The sequence below is a fragment of the Aedes aegypti genome, chromosome 2 (assembly GCF_002204515.2).
Source record: "Aedes aegypti strain LVP_AGWG chromosome 2, AaegL5.0 Primary Assembly, whole genome shotgun sequence".
Classification (NCBI taxonomy): Eukaryota; Metazoa; Arthropoda; class Insecta; order Diptera; family Culicidae; genus Aedes; species Aedes aegypti.
The window spans coordinates 134126015-134145665 of NC_035108.1; the positions used below are offsets into that span (position 1 = coordinate 134126015).

General features: G+C 37.5%; 2 protein-coding genes across 2 annotated transcripts in view; one reads left to right on the top strand and one right to left on the bottom strand.

The window, feature by feature from the left end:
- Positions 1-19651, top strand: part of LOC23687412 (laccase-1) — a 429552-nt gene that overhangs the window by 385200 nt on the left and 24701 nt on the right. The window lies entirely within an intron of this gene.
- LOC5569156 (sulfotransferase 1A1) lies at positions 14629-15955 on the bottom strand. The gene is made up of 2 exons (XM_021842443.1): positions 15083-15955; positions 14629-15030 (listed from the first exon to the last, which is right to left on the bottom strand). Exons 1-2 carry the CDS (start codon positions 15407-15409, stop codon positions 14713-14715), a joined length of 645 nt encoding a protein of 214 aa, XP_021698135.1. The 5' UTR covers positions 15410-15955; the 3' UTR covers positions 14629-14712.

The following is a 19651-nucleotide window of genomic DNA, read 5'->3' on the forward strand; positions in this document are numbered from 1 at the left end:
AACTCGTCGACCACCTCGAACGTATTCCCGTCTATCGTAATACTGCTACTTAAGCGAGCCCTGTCGCGCACGGCCCCTCCAGCTAGCATGTACTTTGTCCTGGACGTATTCACCACCAGTCCAACTTTTGCTGCCTCGCGTTTCAGGTGGGTGTACGGGTCTGCCACCTTTTCAAATGTACGGCCGACAATGTCCATATCATCCGCGAAGCAAACAAATTGACTGGATCTCGTAAAAATCGTACCCCGGCTGTTGAGCCCGTCTCTCCGCATAACACCTTCTAACGCAATATTGAACAACAGGCACGAAAGTCCATCACCTTGTCGTAGTCTCCGGTGGGATCCAAACGAACTGGAATGTTCGCCTGAAACCTTCACACAATTTTGCACACCCTCCATCGTCTTGAGCTTCCCGGGAAAGCTGTTCTCGTCCATGATTTTCCATAGCTCTACGCGGTCGATACTATCGCATGCCGCCTTGAAATCGATGAAAAAGAGATGTGTTGGATCCTGGTATTCACGACATTTTTGGAGGATTTGCCGTACAGTAAAGAGTTGTCGATCGGTCGTCAACGAAGCCGGCTTGATAACTTCCCACGAACTCGTTTACCACAGGTGTCAGACGAAGGAAAATGATCTGGGATAATACTTTGTAGGCCGTATTCAGAATGGTGATCGCTCGAAAGTTCTCACAATCTAACTCGTCGCCTTTCTTATAAATGGGGCATATTACCCCTTCCTACCACTCGAGTGGAGTGCACTCCTCCGATAGCTGTTCTGTTTCCCAGATTGTGCCTATCAGCCGGTGCAGACAAATGGCCAGCCACTCCGGACCCATCTTTATGAGTTCAGCTTCGATACCATCCTTACCAGCAGCTTTATTGTTCTTGAGCTAGTGAATGGCATCCTTAACCTCCCTCAAAGTGGGAGCTGGTTGGTTTCCATCCTCCGCAGTACTGTCGAAGGCATTTCCTCCGTTGTCCCGTCCTTCATTGCCTGTACTTTCAACGCCATTCAGGTGCTCGTCGAAGTGCTGCTTCCATCTTTCGATCACTTCACGCTCATCCGTCAAAATGCTCCCATCCATATCCTTGCACATCTCGGCTCGTGGCACGAAGCCGTTGCGGGATGCATTGAGATTCTGATAGAACTTATGTGTTTCTTGAGACCGGCACAGCTGTTCCATCTTCGCGCACTCCGTCTCCTCCAGGCGGCGTTTTTTCTCCCGAAAGAGGCGTGTCTGCGGTTGCCGGTTCCGTTTATAACGCTCCACGTTCTGCCGGAGCCCTTGCTGCAGCATGACCGCCCGCGCTGCATCCTTCTCTTCCAGAAGCTTCATCCAGCTCACACTCTTCCGGTAATTCAGCGCGTACGCAATTGCAACATCCGCAGCTGCGCGTAAAAAGAGTCTTTGTCATCATCAGTGCTTCCGGAGTGAGCTGTGCACGTTTATTATGCTGAAGTTGAAGAACCGGCCTTTGAGCCTCAACTTGCACATTATCTCATTGATCGGCCACGCGCCTCTGCATATCACCCATCACTATAAAAGCAGATCGTGTGGTATGGTTAGCTCTAAACTTTCGCACCATTGATCCCTTCCAACACACTTCCTGCAACGCTACGATGCCGAATCCACGGTCCTTCAGCACGTCGGCGAGTATGCGTGTGCTTCCGATGAAGTAGAGAGATTTACAGTTCCACGTACCGAGCTTCCAATCGCTAGTCAGTTACGTCGCTGTGGTCTTCGCCGATTGTCCCGGTTCATATTCTCTCGTTGATTATTCGTTGCATGATGTTTTTACGGCTGGCTTGCAGGGCCTGACACCAACCCCCTAGATTTACGGAGGACCATTCCCCCTCCTTTGCTAATAATATTTCAATTTGTTGCCCAGTGCTTTGAAAAGGCAAATAGGCAACAACAGAAACACTCAAAGTTTCAAGAACTTTAGTTTCAAATGACGAAGGAAGTTTATGTTTCATACGCCTATGAATGATGATTGCAACTCCATCACATGCTCCATCCAGTCGATCATTACGATACACAAAAAAGTTTGAATTTCTTTTGAGTTTGTCCAGGTTTCAAATAAGTTTCAGTAATAACAGCTATGTGTATGCTATTAGATGTTAGAAAATTAAACAGCTCGTCCTCTTTACCATTCCTAACAACGAGCATTCCAATTCGAAATAAAAAATTGGGAGTCGTTAGAGAAACGTAATCCAATAACAATGTTATTAGTAAATTTTACACCATAGAGGTGGTTTTGAACATTGCATCGATCATTTGATTCAATTGTTCAGTTACAAAATCAAAATCAGAGGGAGACATGTTTCTAGAAGTAGGTACATTTTCTGATAATTTTATGATGGAATTTTCGGTTGATGAAACCACGGAATAGATGTTACCTGCAGCGGCATGAGCAGGGGTATTTCCATTTGATTTGAAACAATTCAAACGATGACCCATAGGAAAAAAGGGGAGAAACTGCGACAATATTGGCATAGGCATTGTCTCGGGTATTTCAATTAAAATTGAAAAGTCGGTTACCCGATGGACGAAACAGTTTGTGAATGAACATGATTATAATATACATGATGAGTATGATTATTGAACAAGCGATCGTAAACTAAGAAATGAGAATTTTTGGAGAAAAATCCTGGGGAATTCTGTCTACGAAAAATGTTGCCGTTCATCTACCTGGTAGGAACTAGAGATGGTCGGGTTTCACATTTTTCAAACCCGAACCCGCCGTAACCGACTTATTTCATTTCTTCAAACCTGGACCCGACCCGAACCCGACAAATTTTCGCTGTTCAAACCCGAACCCGACCCTAAACCCGAAAAAGTTTGCGAAGGAAAACTCGAATAAAACCCAATTTCTAAAAGATGATAAATTCATCGTTTCTGATGCATAGGAAAGGTTTTAGTTTGTCACTCTTTTCACAATTCTCACCAAACTCGACTAAACCCGACTTTTTTCAAGCCCGAACCCGAACTGTACCCGATAATTTTGTAGCCTTAAACCCGACCCGAACCCGAAAAATTTTAAATTTTCAGACCTGAACGCGGGCTCGGATCGGGTTTCGGGTTTGAAAACCCAAGACCCGACCATCTCTAGTAGGTACCTCTACGATTTGTTTATGCGAAGGGCAATCCCAAAAGTTAGACTTATGGTTACTCGCGCAATTTACGCATACAAACTGTTTTGCATCTTCTTTTACAGGACAAACGTCTTTAGAGCTTTAGAGTGAAAAGAACCTCCGTAAACTATGCGCGGAAATGTTGTGTACCATGACCCTAGTTTTGGCACCGACGGCATTAAGTGGAGTTCTTGAAATTTCCTCCAGGTCTCTGAAATTGTTCCCATATCACATGGACATCGAACATAAGTCTTGCTTTTTCTATGCCTTTAATCTTATTTAGATCTCTACTGTTTTTTTTTTAAGACAACATACGTTAATGCTTTCAGTGGTCTTTTGCCCTTTGAAGGAAGCACCACACTAAACAACGGACTGGCATGCAACGCCCAGTGACACAGCTGGAAAACATTCCTCTCGAAATGCTGTTTCGGTCTGAGGCGGGAACCGAACCCACACTCCCTAGCACGATGCGGCTAAGTGCCTTGGTGACACTAACCGCACGGCTACAAAGCCCACCAAAACAAAACTAAATAATATTCTTGACAAAGCCCTTTACAACGAATACCAGAGTTCCGTTTTTCATAAAGATTATTTGGACTGAGGAAAACTCAAGTAAATCATTCATTCCATTGTCAGCCCTGTCGTCCTGCTTAGTCGCGCTTAGTCGACGACTAAGAAGCTTTTCTCAGATATTTTCCTTAACGCCGTTTAGGACATCAATTGAAAATTCAAGCTGTATCATCGACCTGCATTAATTTAACTTTTTTACATGTAGATCAGGTGCAACTAAACTTCTTGTGTAACATCAATCGAAAATAGTCAAGCAGTATCAACGTCCTGGAGTAATTTGACCTTGTCTCAATTAGATCAGTTGCATTTAACGCCCTGAAGGATATCATTTAATGATTACAAACTATATTAACGCCCTGAAGTAGTTTGACTTTATTCTATGTAGATCAGGTGCATCTTAACGGTCTGAAGACAGTTGTATCAACGCCCTGGAGTATTTTGACTTTGCTCTATGTAGATCAGGTGCAACTCAACGTCATGTATGAAATCAATCGATCAAGCTGTATCAACGCCTTGGAATAGTGTGACGTTATTCCACACAGATCTTTGCAAGATCGGGAGCATCTTTATGCCCTGCAAAAAATCAGTCTAAATTTCTTATCTGTATCGACGCCCTGTAGTTATTTGACCTTACTATGTATATCAGGCGCATTTTGACGCTCTGTAGGACATCAATCGAAATTTTAGAATTGTTACAACGCCGTAGACTAATTTGACTTTGCCTTATGTAGATCAGGTTCATCTCAACGGTCTGTAGGACATCAATTGAAAATTCCAAGCTTTATCAACGCCGTGCAGTAATTTGATATTGTTTCACGTAGATCAGATGTACTTAACTCCCTGTATGACATAAATCGATCCATCTGTGTTGACGCCCTGGAGTAGCTTGACATTATTCCACATAAATCTTTGTGAGATCTAGAACATATCAATGCCCTGTAGGAAATCGATCGAATTTTTTATGCTGTAGTAACGTCCTGGAGTAATTTGACCTTATTCCATGTAGATCAGGTGTATCTTGAAGCTATGTAGGACATCAATTGAATTCCTAGATTTATCAACGCCCTGCGAAAAAATGGCATTATTCCACACAGATCTTTGCGAGATCTTGAGCATCTGAACGCTCTGTAGAAAATCAATCGAAACCTACGTGCTCCATGGCGTTGATACACCTCGGAGTAATTTGAGCTTATTTCATGTATATCAGATACAACTTAACGTCCTGTAGGACATTTATTGTAAACTCTAAGCTGGATCAACGCCCTGCATTAATTTGGGCCTTTTTCCATGTAGATCAGGTGCATGTGACCGCCCTTTAGGACTTAATTTGATAATTCCAAGCTGTATCAACGCCCTGAAGTAAGAGTCCACAAAGATCTTGGCGAAATCTGAAGCATCTTTACGCCCTATAGCAAATCAATCGAAGTTTTCTTGCTGTATCAAACCCTTACGGTTATTTGACGTTATTCTAAGTAGATCATGCGCACCTCATAGCCCTGTATATTATCAATCGAGATTGTCAAGCTGTATCAACGCTCTGGAGTAATTTGATTTTTCTCAAATAGATGAGCTGTATCTTAACGCCCTGTAGGACATCATTTAATAAATTCATTGCTGTATCAACGCCCTGGAGTAATTTGTCCTTATCCTTTGTCGATTAGGTGGATCGTAACGCCTTGTAGAACGTCAATTGTAAATTACAGGATGTATCCACACCCAGAAGATATTTGACAGTATTCTAAATAAATCAGGTGTATTTGAACGTCCTGTATCCAATTAAAATTGGTCCTACAACAATTAAAATTGGTAAGCTATTTCAACGCCCTGGAGTAATTTGACTTTATTTTACCTTTATCTTTGGAAGATCTGGAGAATCTTAAAACCCCTTTGGAAAATCAATCGAAATTTCCATGCTGCTTCAACATACCGAAATAGTTTGACCTTGTGTTATGTGGATCAGCTGCATCTAAACGCCCTGGTTAAGATCAATTGCAAATTCTAAGCGGTACCTACGACAAATTTGACCTTATCCTATGTAGATAAAGTGCGTCTTAAAGCCTTAAATCAATTAAATATTCCAAGCCATCCAAGTATCGACGCCCTGGAGTAATTTGACCTCATTTCAATAAGATTAGGTGCACCTTAACGCCCTGAAGGATGTTAATTGTAAAATACAAGCTTCTAAAACGCATTAAAGTTTTCTGACATTGTCTTATGTAGATCATTTGTATCTAGAGCAATAATTAAGAATTCAAAGCTTTATCAACGCCCTGCAAAAATTTGACCTCGATCCAAACATATCAGGTACATCTTTATGAACACCCTAGAGTAATCAGGAGCAAATTAACGCACTGTAGAAAAACAATTGGAATTCTTGTTCATTTTGGGCCAATAATTTTCATGTGATAGTGACGAAAAATAATTATCAAAAACGGTATTTGCTGAAATGAGTTTGAAAACCTGCTGTAATGAATAATTAGTAATTCTAAAATACACTAATAGATCCAACGCCAAACTACTATAGTAAACAATAGCGTAATATTTTGAAATTCGGGGCAATTGTCAAAGTTTTTGCATTTTGATATCACTTCAAGAGTGACAATTTATTTTAAATTAAGCAATATATTTGGCTGAAGTTCGAACCTCTTGTTTAATCCAAAAATAAGGTTCAAAGTTTCTAGATGTTTTGCTTTAAAAAACCTTGAACATTTGTTCGTGTACTTAATTTTTTGATTCTAATTTTTCATATAAAATAATACAAGAGAATTTACGTATTTTCAGCAGTCTATGCTGATGCCGTGATTTATTTGTAATTTTCTCGGACATACACAGACAAACTAAATATTTGTTACATTTATGCGCTGTGCAATCCTGTCTTGGATCACACAGGCAGACTTGTTGAAAACTTTTGCGAAACGTTTTACAATACTTCAAACATCACATTTAATTGTGACTATTGTCGGCATCCTCGATATCTTTGTTAGCCTTTCCCATAAGAACTGCAGGCAAATCTGTTCGGCAATTCCACATAAGCCGCATTTTGAGGCGTATTTATTTCAATCTATGACATCTCTGGCGAAATTCTTTGTTCGGAAATTTTTCTGCTTCCCAGGCATATCAGTGGATCCTACTTACGGTAGATAGCAGTTTGAAAAGAAGCTCAGTTTTTCTATACATTTCAGATATTTCTTCACGTATCTTTCTTTTTATATATCCTAAAACACAAATCAAAGTAGGGTAGGTGAACCAGTTATGGCCATAGTGGTTCCCTATTTGACCATACGAGATAACTTGAATCTCTCCACCAGAGTTGGGAATGGTGATAGTAGTAGGCTTGAGTTTTTGAGAAAATCACGTGACTCTTCTAATACAGTAGTTCAAAATTGTGAATCTCATCAAGTAGCCTATGTTGGGTACATGAATTTTCTAAATCAGTAGTGTCATTGAAGACTGTAAATGCGGGAAATAAAACATTTTTCTACAGTAGTTTTGGGTTGCCCTTAGCAACAGGTGTTTTGCTACTTTCAAGGCATTTTGCCTACAGCAGCAATAAGCGTGAGTTTCACTGGCTTCGCTGACTGTGACTTGCAGCGCTTGCCTACTGTAGTGTGAATTTCAGAACTTTTCCCAGCTCAGGTTTCCACATTTTGAAAGATTTTGTGTGTTTTAACATTCAGATATAGGATATATCTTGATGTTAAAACATTCGAAAAGATTAAAAATGTAAAAGTTATCGTAGCTCCAAATATGGCCAAATAGGGAACCACTATGGCCATAACTGGTACACTTTCCCTATGTAGATTTCATATGAAATAATTTTGGTCATTTTAAATTTGGTCATCTTGAATTTTATTAGAAAAAAAAATTTTTTTTTCACCATTAAAGCAACATTCGTTTTTAATTTTGTGGTCACCCAAAAACGACATCCATCATTTGAGGGAGGGGGTGATCTACGAAAATGTGACAGTGCATGTATTAGGTATTGGAAAAGGCATGACAGAGGGGGGTGGGGGGTTCTAGAAATCCAGAAAACTGATGGACGTCATATTTGAAACTTCTCTAAGAAAAAAACTGAGTTAGAACTGCTGTAAAAACTAGGTGAGCAATGGTATTGGCCGTTTGAAATGAACGATTTTCTAAATTTATGAAACAACATATTTCGTACAACAAAGTTATAAGTATTCAATCGCCGGTTTTTTCCTCGAGTGAACTGTAAATATTTACAAATCGTTTAAATAATTCAAACACTATGATAACTTGAAAACTAAAGTTTTGTTAGGTCAGAACGTTGAAGACCAAACATGCATTAAGTCAGAAAGAACCGAGTAACAATCTTGAATACCGGCCAAAATATACTGGTAAAATGAGCGGGTTCTAGGATATTCTAAACAGACACCATATAACTACCAACAACTTTCATTGGATTCTGGAATCGACTACAAAAACAAATAATCAATCAGTTCGTTGCTTTCTGACACATGGTCCACTCTGTCTGCACAGAAATCGTTGTAATTTCTGAGTAACTACCCAATTATGATAAATCGACAGAAATCAAAATCCAATTAATCGAATAATGTAAAATGGATCAAGTTCTATTAACGAATGAGAAGAAAAATCATTCAATACCGAAAAATATGACAAATTACTTGGAATGTTTTGCATTTTCTCGCATTCCTGAGAAGTTATCGCTGACATGATGATTTTGCATAATTTTGAACTAATAACAGAATAATCCGGTTTCTCATGTTTTGAACTTGGTTCACTCTGACACTATGACCGATCAAATGTAGAAATAGCTATATCCACTCTTATTATGATGCCATCTATATATTTTTTAATTTATATGTCTTTCTTCGTTTCACATTTCAATTGGAATGAGCATTGACCACAAACTAAACATGTGCAAATGCATATTAGTTCTCATGTGTTTGGAATATATATTAATTTGATACAATTTTCTTGTGAGACTCACTTATCAACGTCTGGGAGTACAACCGCCCTGTGGGCTATAGCAACGCCCTCCTCAAAAGGATATGACTAAGAAGCTCAAATTTTACGACGACAGGGCTGTCCATTGTTAAATCTTCAGGTGACTTATGGTCACTTGAGAGACCATTCAAGACGACCTCGAACAAACGTTCAGTTTAATCGTCGTAAGTAAAAAAATTGTGCTTTTTCTCTTCAAGATGTTTGAGAAGAAGTTCGCGATCTTTAAAAATTTCCGACAAAACGCGACAAAAACCGAAAGCACGGGTTCAAACAAGGATTGAAAAGGGGTGAATATAAAAAAGATTTAAAAAATAGCACTGCTAATTTATTCAATCAAACATAGAACTTTCAAAACTTTCGTTCTCTTATTTTTTTTTTCTAAATATCATCAAATTTTGTTTCATGGCATATCGTCAAGATATTTCGATCCTTTTGGAAGATTTTTTTATAGATTTGTAATGACATATATCTAAGGATTTCTCGAAAAGAACTTTCAGGGACATCTTGACGAAAAACTGTAAAAGTTCGCTCGATATTTTCGCAGAAACTATCTGAAAAACTTCAATGCATCAAGAGTTATTGTTAGATCGCCAAAATACCAACACAGGTTCATATAAGAGCTTATCTGCGGATATTGTTAGAAACTCGTATCAGTTATTAGCTCAGGAGCTCTTCCTTCAAGCACTATTTGAGCACAGATACTCCAGAATTTTACCAAGTGATTTGTTCACAATTTTTTTCCAAACAAATCCTGAAAAATGAATGCAGAAGTTTCTTTTGGAATTTCTTTTCAAATACTTCAGAAGTTCTTCAGGAGGTCTTCCAAGAATTAATCTATTATTTTTTTAAGAAAATCTTTTGCAGAAATTTATGAAACCAAGAAATAAAATGTTGAGACATTTCTCCTGGATTCAAAATATTTTTTGGTAGTGTTCTTAGAGATGATATGCATGGATAAATTATAAAAATAAAAACCAGAGGAATTGTTTGATCTTTTTCAAATCTACTCTTGGAAAACTTCTTTTTCGAAATTTGAAGGAATTCTGAGAAACAAATATTCCAGGAAAACCGCAGGGTATAATCCTGGAGAAACATTTTAGACAAACTTTTTTTAAATACCTGAAGAAAATCAAAACATAACACTTCAGGTACTTCTGATTAAATTCTTAGAACTCTTGGAAATTTTTAAATTTTGGAAATTTTAATCGCGGCAAATTCCTGGAGAAATCATAAGCGTATATTTTCGAAAAATCCTGCCCAAGCCAACTTTTGGATATGTTCTTAGTGAAATTCAAGGTTCAGTGTAAATTATATATCAAACCCACAAGGGAAATTGAATTTTTGGTAGGATTTCTAAAAGATATATTGGAGGAGTTCTCGCAATGCGAGAATCTCGCATGTACTTTTTGATTATCCGCAATTTCGATTTCATCGAGGATTTGGTGAGAAAATTTTAAGAACATATAATGTTGAAGGATTCTATGACGCCATTTGAAAAATCACTAAGCCTTCTGAAGAAAAAAACTGTAATGCATGAAGAAATTCCCTAAAAATATATAAAACAATTGCCTATGGTGTAAGTTTAGTATGATATTAGGAGAATTTTTTGCTAGAATCATTACTGAAACAGTTCATGATGTACACAGAAAAAAGTTTTGAATATTAACAGAAGCGTAATTGATCAATCGTGTAATGTTGCGACGCGTTTTCTTGATTCTATTGTGAATTTGTGCTATGCATAATGCACATGCATGGTACCGTAGAAACGAATTAAAATCGCACTAGCCGCATTACTATTCTAGCATAAATAGCACAAAATTACACGATACGTACTGACTGAGGTTGACGCAGCTTCGGCAGTACAAGTTGGAAGCAGAAGTCTCCGCCATATTGACTGCTAGACGGCTAACAATCTGTGTTAAAATTGTAATTGGTGTGAAAATAATTCAAACTACAGTGCTGATATCAACGAAAGGATAGCTAGTTGTTCGACATCAGGATTACTTCGAGTGGAACTGCTGTTTATGTGATTTCTGCAACCTTGAATCATTCGACAGGAGCCAGCAATCCATGTCCTCGTTGCTGTTTACCCGCTTTTGACAGCCAATGATTTGGATCTAGTACTGTTTGATGTTCTATGTTTTTCTTGATGGATCTATGTGTAACAATTCAAAAATCAAATAATCTTCTGGAGAAAAACGTCTTGTTATTTGTGCATCTGAAAACATATCGTCACTTCGTTGCTTAAGTTTCCTCATTTTGCCGTTCTTCTTCTCACTTCAGTAGGGAGAATCAAATCAAAACAATCAAAGCCTTGCGCGTTGTTTAAAATTTACATGGATGGAAAAAGTATTTAAATGAATTTTTAACATCGTGTAAATTTAAGCTATTCTTCGCATTCCCTTCATGTGCATTAGAATTGGCGGAACATTAAATGGAATTTTCTAACTGTGTAGTTTTTGAAAATAAAAGTTTTGTCTGGATTTCACAGATGGCTTCTTAGAGCTGCCTTTGAAAAAAATATTCGTAAAATATTTGTAGAGATTTCATAAAAAAATATCGGATGAAATCAAGGATGAACTTTTGGAATAAATTTGAGAGGTAAAATATATCTTGGGATATTGCTAAGTACACAAATTCAAATAATTTATTACGGAACGATTTCTTGAGTACATTATTGAAATGAATATTGGAAGAATTTCGGGATTTTAATTACTGAATTCATTTCAAGATTACTTAACAGGTGCTTGGCAAAAACCTTTTGAGTTACATATCAGCTTTTTGACAAATTCCTAGTGATGATTTGATGATGATGATTTGGTTCTACCATCTATTGTAGCAAGGCATCTGCCTATAGCACTGGAATAATCTGAAAAGCGATTTGATCAAGATTGAACTGTTGTTCGTGAGCAGTCATTCTCCTGTATGAAGGGCCAAAAATGGATGTGCGGACCCGCAAGCAGAGACACTTGCACGAAACCCGCGTCAAGGGAAGAGAATCTCCTTCCAGAAGAAAGCTTTCACGAACAACTGTAAAATCAAGCCCTCGATTGACTGAATATTCCCAATAGATGGGGTCGAAGAGCCCGCCCTCAATTCACGAAATGTTAACAACAGGGAGGAGGCAGTCCCAAGCTCCTTGTCCAAATCGCTTCATTCGGGTGCCCTGGTGGTCCCTGCCCAACCCAAAGCACATACAATAACAGAAATATGATCAGATATGGTATAATAAATGAAACAATTATAATAAAATATGTAAAAACGGAAATTATAGTTATATATGACATAGATATTGATGTTCAATTAAATTAATTCATTGGATATGATGAATTCAATTTTATTATGTAATCTCCAAAATAAGAACGAATTACGATTTCTGGAGCAGAACGACATGCTGAAATATGAAGAGCGGTGATTAAGCTAGCATTTCCGATATGCAGATTTTATGATGCTTCTGGAAGTTGAACCAATTAATTAGGATAATAAACCAAATACAAGTAAGTAATTTGCGCGCCACGAATTGTCTGGTAGCTATGAGGAATAAAATTTATAACTTATGATAACATGTATTGATGTCCAGGGAACCTTGTAGTTTTATTCGAGAAAGGAATTACCCGGATACCTCTGTATTACATGTAAACGGAAAATTCCAACGCTTGAAGAAGTTGTTCCTGAAAAAAAATGCAACTCAAAAACAAAACTTTGCACAAGGCACAACAAAGCTTCATATATTCAGTCACATAAGCGTCGAATTATTTAGTTTTATAGAAAAGCGTTAGCCACAAACGACTAACATTTCGCCTCCTGACTCCGATTGGCATTCCACTTCCTTGTCCATTGGTAACTTCAATGATGCCCTGATGATCCCTCCCACCACAAATGATGTTTATATGAAATTTTATATAGCAGATCAAAGTATAATATATAATAATATGGGAACACAATATAATAATAATAATATAGTCATCACAATACCGTACCAACAATATAATGTAAAATCAATTGAAAATCGAAAAATTTAGCTACGTAATAAATGAACGCTGCCCTAAGAGTCAAACATAATAAGGAACAGTCGACAAATCTCTCTCTTGTCTGTTCTTGTTTATGTATAAAAATCAATAAATGTTTTTTTTTTTAGATTTGTTGACCGTTTTATATAAAAGTAACTTAGCTTTTTGACAAATTCCTAGTACACTAATAATACATTCACAGGATAGTAAGATCTTTTGCAGAAGTCTGAGTTTAGTTGAACTCCAAGAATTATTCGAAAACTTTATTATAAGCGTAAATTTCTTTTAAAATCTCAAACAACCAGAAAATTTAGTTTTAAAATTTGTAGCAACCATAAAATTCGTTGTTGTTTTTTTGTCGGCCAGGAGAGAGCAGTTTCTTCCCCACTGTCCCCTCTGGCTACACCCATGAAGGACACTATCGTGTTTAAGGGTCAAACGATAACTTAACTGTAAAACTTAACATTTTCCTTATTGAAGCAATTCCCCAAAACACAATAGACTGAAACTTCTTCACTGGTATACTTTAGAAAGTTATTATGAAGCTAACAAACAACACAAACTTTTTGCCTTATGCTTCCACTGCCTCACTAAAAACCAGATGTACTATTCTAGGGGCCTTCCTTAGCCGAGTGGTTAGAGCCCGCGGCTACAAAGCAAAGCCATGCTGAAGGTGACTGGGTTAGATTCCCGGTTGGTCCAGGAACTTTTCGTAATAGAAATTTCCTTGACTTCCCTGGACATAGAGTATCATCGTACCTACCCAAAATGGCAACTTTGGCAAAGAAAGCTCTCAATTAAGAACTGTGGAAATGCTCATAAGAACACTAAGCTGAGAAGCAGGCTCTGTCCCAGTGAGGACGTAATGCCAAGAAGAAGACTGTTCTACACAGAACGAAACAATTGACTTGAAGCAGCCATTGAGAAACTATGTCGAATGGGAAAACTTTGTCAAATAATTGCCCCTAACTATACTGCTCGGCTGGGAAGTGGGAACTTCTTTCAACAGACAAGACCCCGTTGGAAGAATAGAAAGTAGAGAAATTTTCCGGCTCTGTTGCTTTGTGCTGGGATGTTTTCGGATAAACGCTCGCAGTTGTAGAATTTACCACTTGTCTTTTTTTCTCTGGGGGAGTTTTGCGTGAAATGTTCCTCTGAGGAAAAAAATCAAAAGTAAAAATCAAAGCAAATAGTAACCAATGCCCTTGAAGTGATTGAATGCGTAAATGAAAAGAAGACCTACAGCCAATAACCATTTTATAGAATTTTCTGAGAAATATATTAGGGAATGCTTCAAAGCAATATTTTGAAGCTTGTTTACTGTAAACATTCCTGCCATAATTATTTTACTGATTTTTCAAAGAAACATTTCACGAAATACGTCAAGAATTCGTCTGAAAATTCCAGTGATTATAAGAGTAGAAATTTCTAAAGAGATTTTTTCAAGAACAACTCAAACTATTGTTCAGGAATCATTTTAAAACATATTCAATTTTAGAATTCGCTGAAAATCTAAAATATACAAAGCTATTCGAAACAATTGGCGAGATTTGCTGTATTTGCCCTTTGAAGGAAGCACCACACTAGACAACGGGCTAGCATGCAAAGCCCAGTGGCACAATCGGAAAACATTCCTCTCGAAAAGTTTTTCGGCCTGAGGTGGGAATCGAACCCACACTCCTCAGCACGATACGGCTAAATGCCTTGGTGACACTAGTCGCACAGCTACGAAGCCCACAAGTTACATTTATGAGGGTTTGAAAACAGTATATAAATGACTGCTGGTAACTAGAGCCTTTCCCATAATTTTAACCAAAAAATTGATTAATAAAGTAGAGGCCTAGGGCCTCCATGTTTGTAAATCCGGCCTTGAATTATGTCAAGCTTAGCGTAAGACACTCTTCTCATGAATCACTCACCCCTTTCCAGTGACACAATTGGTACATTATCTATATGAAAGCATTGCTAGGATACAAAGGTTTTAAAGGAATCATCCGTTACATCCGTCAATCAAACAACTTCCTGTCTTCCGGATCTAGCACTTTGCTGTTCGTCCAATTTTCAAACTCCTTTATAGTCTCGGGATCCAACTCTCTCTTCCAGCCTTCCACTTCACCACGTCTCATAAATTTGAAGTTTGGATCTGCCAATTTATCCGCACGGTTAGAATGCTGCAATGCTTGCTGCGTAACGTCAGAAAAGTTTACGGCCTTATTGTTTTTCAACGAATCAAACGAAAGGTGCTGGGTCAATGTGTCGAACTGATCATCCGAATATGATTTTCCGAAAAACGAACACACCCGACGCAGTGTACCCTTGAGATCCTGAAAAAGAGAAGCTTATCATTATATTGCAAGAATATGTAGCACTCATTACCTTTTTCATGTCCTCATAACAAAGATACAACAAATTATCCGGGTAGTCCAAATGGTGATATTCAATGACGTGTTGATGATATGGTGATGACAGTATCTGATCGCTGAGGAACGCCCTCATGAACTGTTCTTTCGTCGCAGTACAACCATAGATCGAAACATAATGATGGTAGTACGATACAGCAACCGATTTCGGATTTCTCCTAACGTAGACTATCTTCGGTTTAACACTCCAAATTCGATCTGGAAGCAGAGCCACCGGCAGATGACTTTTGATGAAACGTGGAGACGGTGCGGAAACCATTGGTAAAGGTTCCTCATGTTTCATTTTAGTACATAAACTAATGAGATCACAATTATTTTTTGTCTGCTGTTCATAATCACTCAGCGAATACTTACTCCAAATAACACCAACGGTGGTCTATTTTCAAAGAAGCAGCTTTTTCGTAGTCCAAATTGTTGCACACGAGCCAGATCATCTCCTGGCACCAGGTGATACCACTTTTAGGATACGCTATCAGCCAAACATCATCCGGCCTCACTTCGAGGTCTTTGATCGATTGAGCAACTGGTTGAAATCTGACGAGTAACGAAACATTTTTCACGAATTAAAAATAATATTTACTGTTGGTAAATATTGAAACATACCCTGCATCCCAGAAGCACGGTTCTGGTTTCCAGTGGGATATCGTGATAGGAATTTTTCCGTAGTCTTTCGGGGTAACATATATGGAATCGCGTTTTGTGACTCCCGGGAAAGTAGTGCTATACACAGTGTCACCAGTTTTGGAGAATTCAAATGCCATGCTTGCTAACCTGTATGTTGCGCTCTGACTCACGGTATGTAGACTACTATTTTGAAATGCTCTTTTCAGGTCGTAGTGATATTTTATCTCAGTAGATAAGTAGAACGCATATCTGGAATAATCATCTATGTATAAAATATCTGTGTGTAGTTAACTTATGATGTGCTTTTGGGGCAACGTTCATATTACCTCAAACTCTGGTATACTAGGGGATTCAAAATTTAAAAAAAATTGAAAATCCAATTTCCCATATCTTCCTTATGATCCTTACCATCAAAATAGAGTTCTGTTAAATTTTCAGCTTCTATGTGGTGATTAAAAGGTGACCCAAAACCTACATCGTTTATATGGAAATTACTATGGAGAAATTTCGAAAAATGTTCCAAGTACGTTAGTTTTTTTGTATTATTTAGCTTCATATGGGATTATAACCCTGCAAACATCTACAAAAATCCGAAACAAAATTAGCTCAAAAGGGTTTGTTTCTTCAGCAACATCTCCCATTAAGATTTGAATAATGAGTTTTCACTATGGGGTGATAAGTTTGTAGTGGCACTCCAGAACTAACGTGTTTGGAACATTTTTTAAAATTTATCTATGGTAATTTCCATATAAACCTACATTGTCTTTCGGCCACCTAGAAAGCTAAAAATTTCACAGAACTCTATTTTTATGGTAAAGATCGTAAAAAAGACATGGGAGATTTAATTTTCAAACTTTTTCAAATTTCGGATAGCCCTAATGTATACTCTATAGGTAATTAAACAATTTTGGGGTAATATTGGGCCACTACTTCTGCAACATGTTTATTAGGGTGGACTTTATTTTTGCTTCACATCGCTCATTTAATTTTATATCAAACTAGTGGTCCCGGCAAACTTCGTCTTGCCATCAAGTAGGCTGATGAAAACCGCTACGAATCGTCCCATACAAAATGACAGTTCCGTTCACTGTCGTTTTTCCGGCTTTCCCGGTGAATGTCCTGGAACTTTTATACACACAAACACGTCGGAACCCATGACGATCAAAATGGAGAAAGAATCATCCAAATCCGCTAACCCGTTCGTAAGCCATTTCGTGACATACAAACACCATTCCATTTTTATTTATATAGATTCAGGGTTTCCTTCCAAAATTTGAGCTCATTTGTATGGCAACTGAAACTGCCTTCAAAGTTTATATGGGAATTACTATGGGATGAGTGGTTGGGTGGCTAAACTTCGAAAGGACAAAATGTCAAAAGGAAAAAAATGGTAGAATGATTCTCTTTTAATAATAATTTATTAAAACGTTATTCATAAATTAATCAATTATTCAAACGTTATTCATAGCATATATAATGTGAAAAAATCTAACCCAGTAAACACAAACTCGTATACGATGGTGCATAAAAGTACAAATGTGGAGGCGATATACGTACATGTGCCATAAGGCTGCATGCAAAGAGTACGTGTATCGCCTCCACCTTTGTATTATTATATCCTACTATATACGATCATGTGTTTGCTGGGAAATCTTTGTTTTGTCTTTTGATATGTTGTTCCTAAACCGGGAAGAACAAGTCATTCTTTCAATCTGTCATAGTTTTATGCCATGTGAAGAAAGGTTGGAACAGTGGCGTTGCGCTTTTATCACGCTCACTTTCCACCGCAGTTTGTTATATCGAACATTCCTAATTAACTCAAATTGAAGGCAGAATAGATCACAAGGGACACTTTGGTATATAAAAGTAGGTTAAATATATTGATGTGCATTCGGTAAAATTCAAAATGAGTTTGAAACAGGGCACGATGAAACCGAAAATGCACTGTATTGTTATACTATTAAGCTGAGAAGAGACTCGCGAAGACGGTCTTCTTTTTCTGTGATTGCTGAGTTTTTTCTTGTTCCACTTTGTGTTTATACCAATCATGCGCAAGCCGTTCAAACCTTAACATGAACCTCTCAGCAAAAATTGAGTGCGTTTGCATCACACCGAATCATAAATAGCTCTTTGAGTGAAATTGAATGGCAGCAAACGTAGCAGACATTAGAAATAACTAATCTTATGTTGAGATTTATCAGCAACATTGGAAAAAACAGCTCCGCTGACTGAAGTTTTCACTCACAGTTTATTTTGAATACAATACTTTTCACGTTTGCAGCCATAAAATCGGTGGGCTGTATTTGACGTTTAGTGACAGTGGAATCTGGGCTGCATATGACGTTGATATTTTTCCTCTTCGCGAGTCTCTCTGGTTTCTCTCAGCTATTAAGGACTATTCATTTTATAAAATGGACACATTTTTTATGCTTTTCATGGTTTTCATGGCTACCTCGATGTTCCCTTGAAACACAGTTGCGCTGATGTTGTGTTCCATAACTCAATACCTTCCAAACTCGATGGTGCCTTCAACTTCGAGTTATGGAGAGTTGCTTGTATAACCAATTGAATTGCTAAAATTTCGTTTTTACCTTACTGTTCATAACTGCATATTGATAACATACAACAAAAGTAAGTACCGTAAAATCGGGTGTAATTGATCAGTAGGGTGAAATTGATCATCGTATCACACGATTCTATTTATTCGTAACGGAGCACAAATATCAATGTAAGTTGCAGTAAATGATCGTTGCTTGTCGTAACTATTGTCGAATTGTGTGTTGTGAAGTTTTTTGCGTTAAAGAATGTTTATTACTATGAAAATAACGTAAAATTTCAAAATCATGCACGGTGCAGTATTGACGAACACCTATGAACTTCTATTAATAAGCAAGGATTTGAACATGGTATAAACCTGAAAGTTTGTGAGGATGCTTGAGATATATCCCCAAACCAGGTTTCATCACCAAAACTCGTACCATTTTGCTCATATGGTTGAAATAATTGAATTTCTGTTAGATATCATTGAATTCCTTAGAAAATTGCATACATTTAGGCGTTTTCCGCGTTATTCTTGAAATTTAACTATTCGTTATTTATATAATTATTGCATTGTTAAGAATTTTACAAGCATATTCGGATTCAGGGAGCTCAAATTTATCATATAGAGTTGTTTTGGAAACTAACAATAATGGTATTGACAAGTGATCAATTTCACCCCGAAATGAGTTCCTCTGATTTTTTATTTTAGAGGTATTTGTTAACACTAATATGACATTTGTTAGAAAATTTCGGTACATAAGTCGATGAGGCTCACCTTCGTACTTGTTTTCCTGCATTTAGTTGTTTGGCATTGTTAACATTATAGAAAACAGACTAGAAGAACCGTGAAAAATGATCAATTTCACCCGAAATTACGGTACCGTATTCCGGGGTAACATTGATCAGTTTTTTTTGGATATTTCTAAAATATTTCATTTGAGAATGCAAATGTTGCAAGTTCTATATTTTAAAAAACAAGTACTGCCACCCATAGCTCGATACTATGAACTGTGTTTTGTTAGTAGATGAAAAAAACGAATTTAGTACTACCATTTAATTCCACTAGAGTTTGTATCCTTTGACAGATACGAGTATTTCGACCTCAACTGTAAGGCCGTCTTCAGTGTCGTGTACTAGACTCGACTAAGTCGAGTTTTTCATCTACTTATAGGTGTTCTACTAAACAGCTCGAAGATTTATTATGTGTTTTGTTTTTTGAAAGATTCAAGTATGATTAAAAAAATTTTGGGCGATTTTTTATTTAGCTGATATGTGTAACCAACAATCGGTAATATTTAAAACGTCGTTACCAACTTAAATTGTCATTTTTAAAACCAAATATGAAGGCCAAATGCTTACA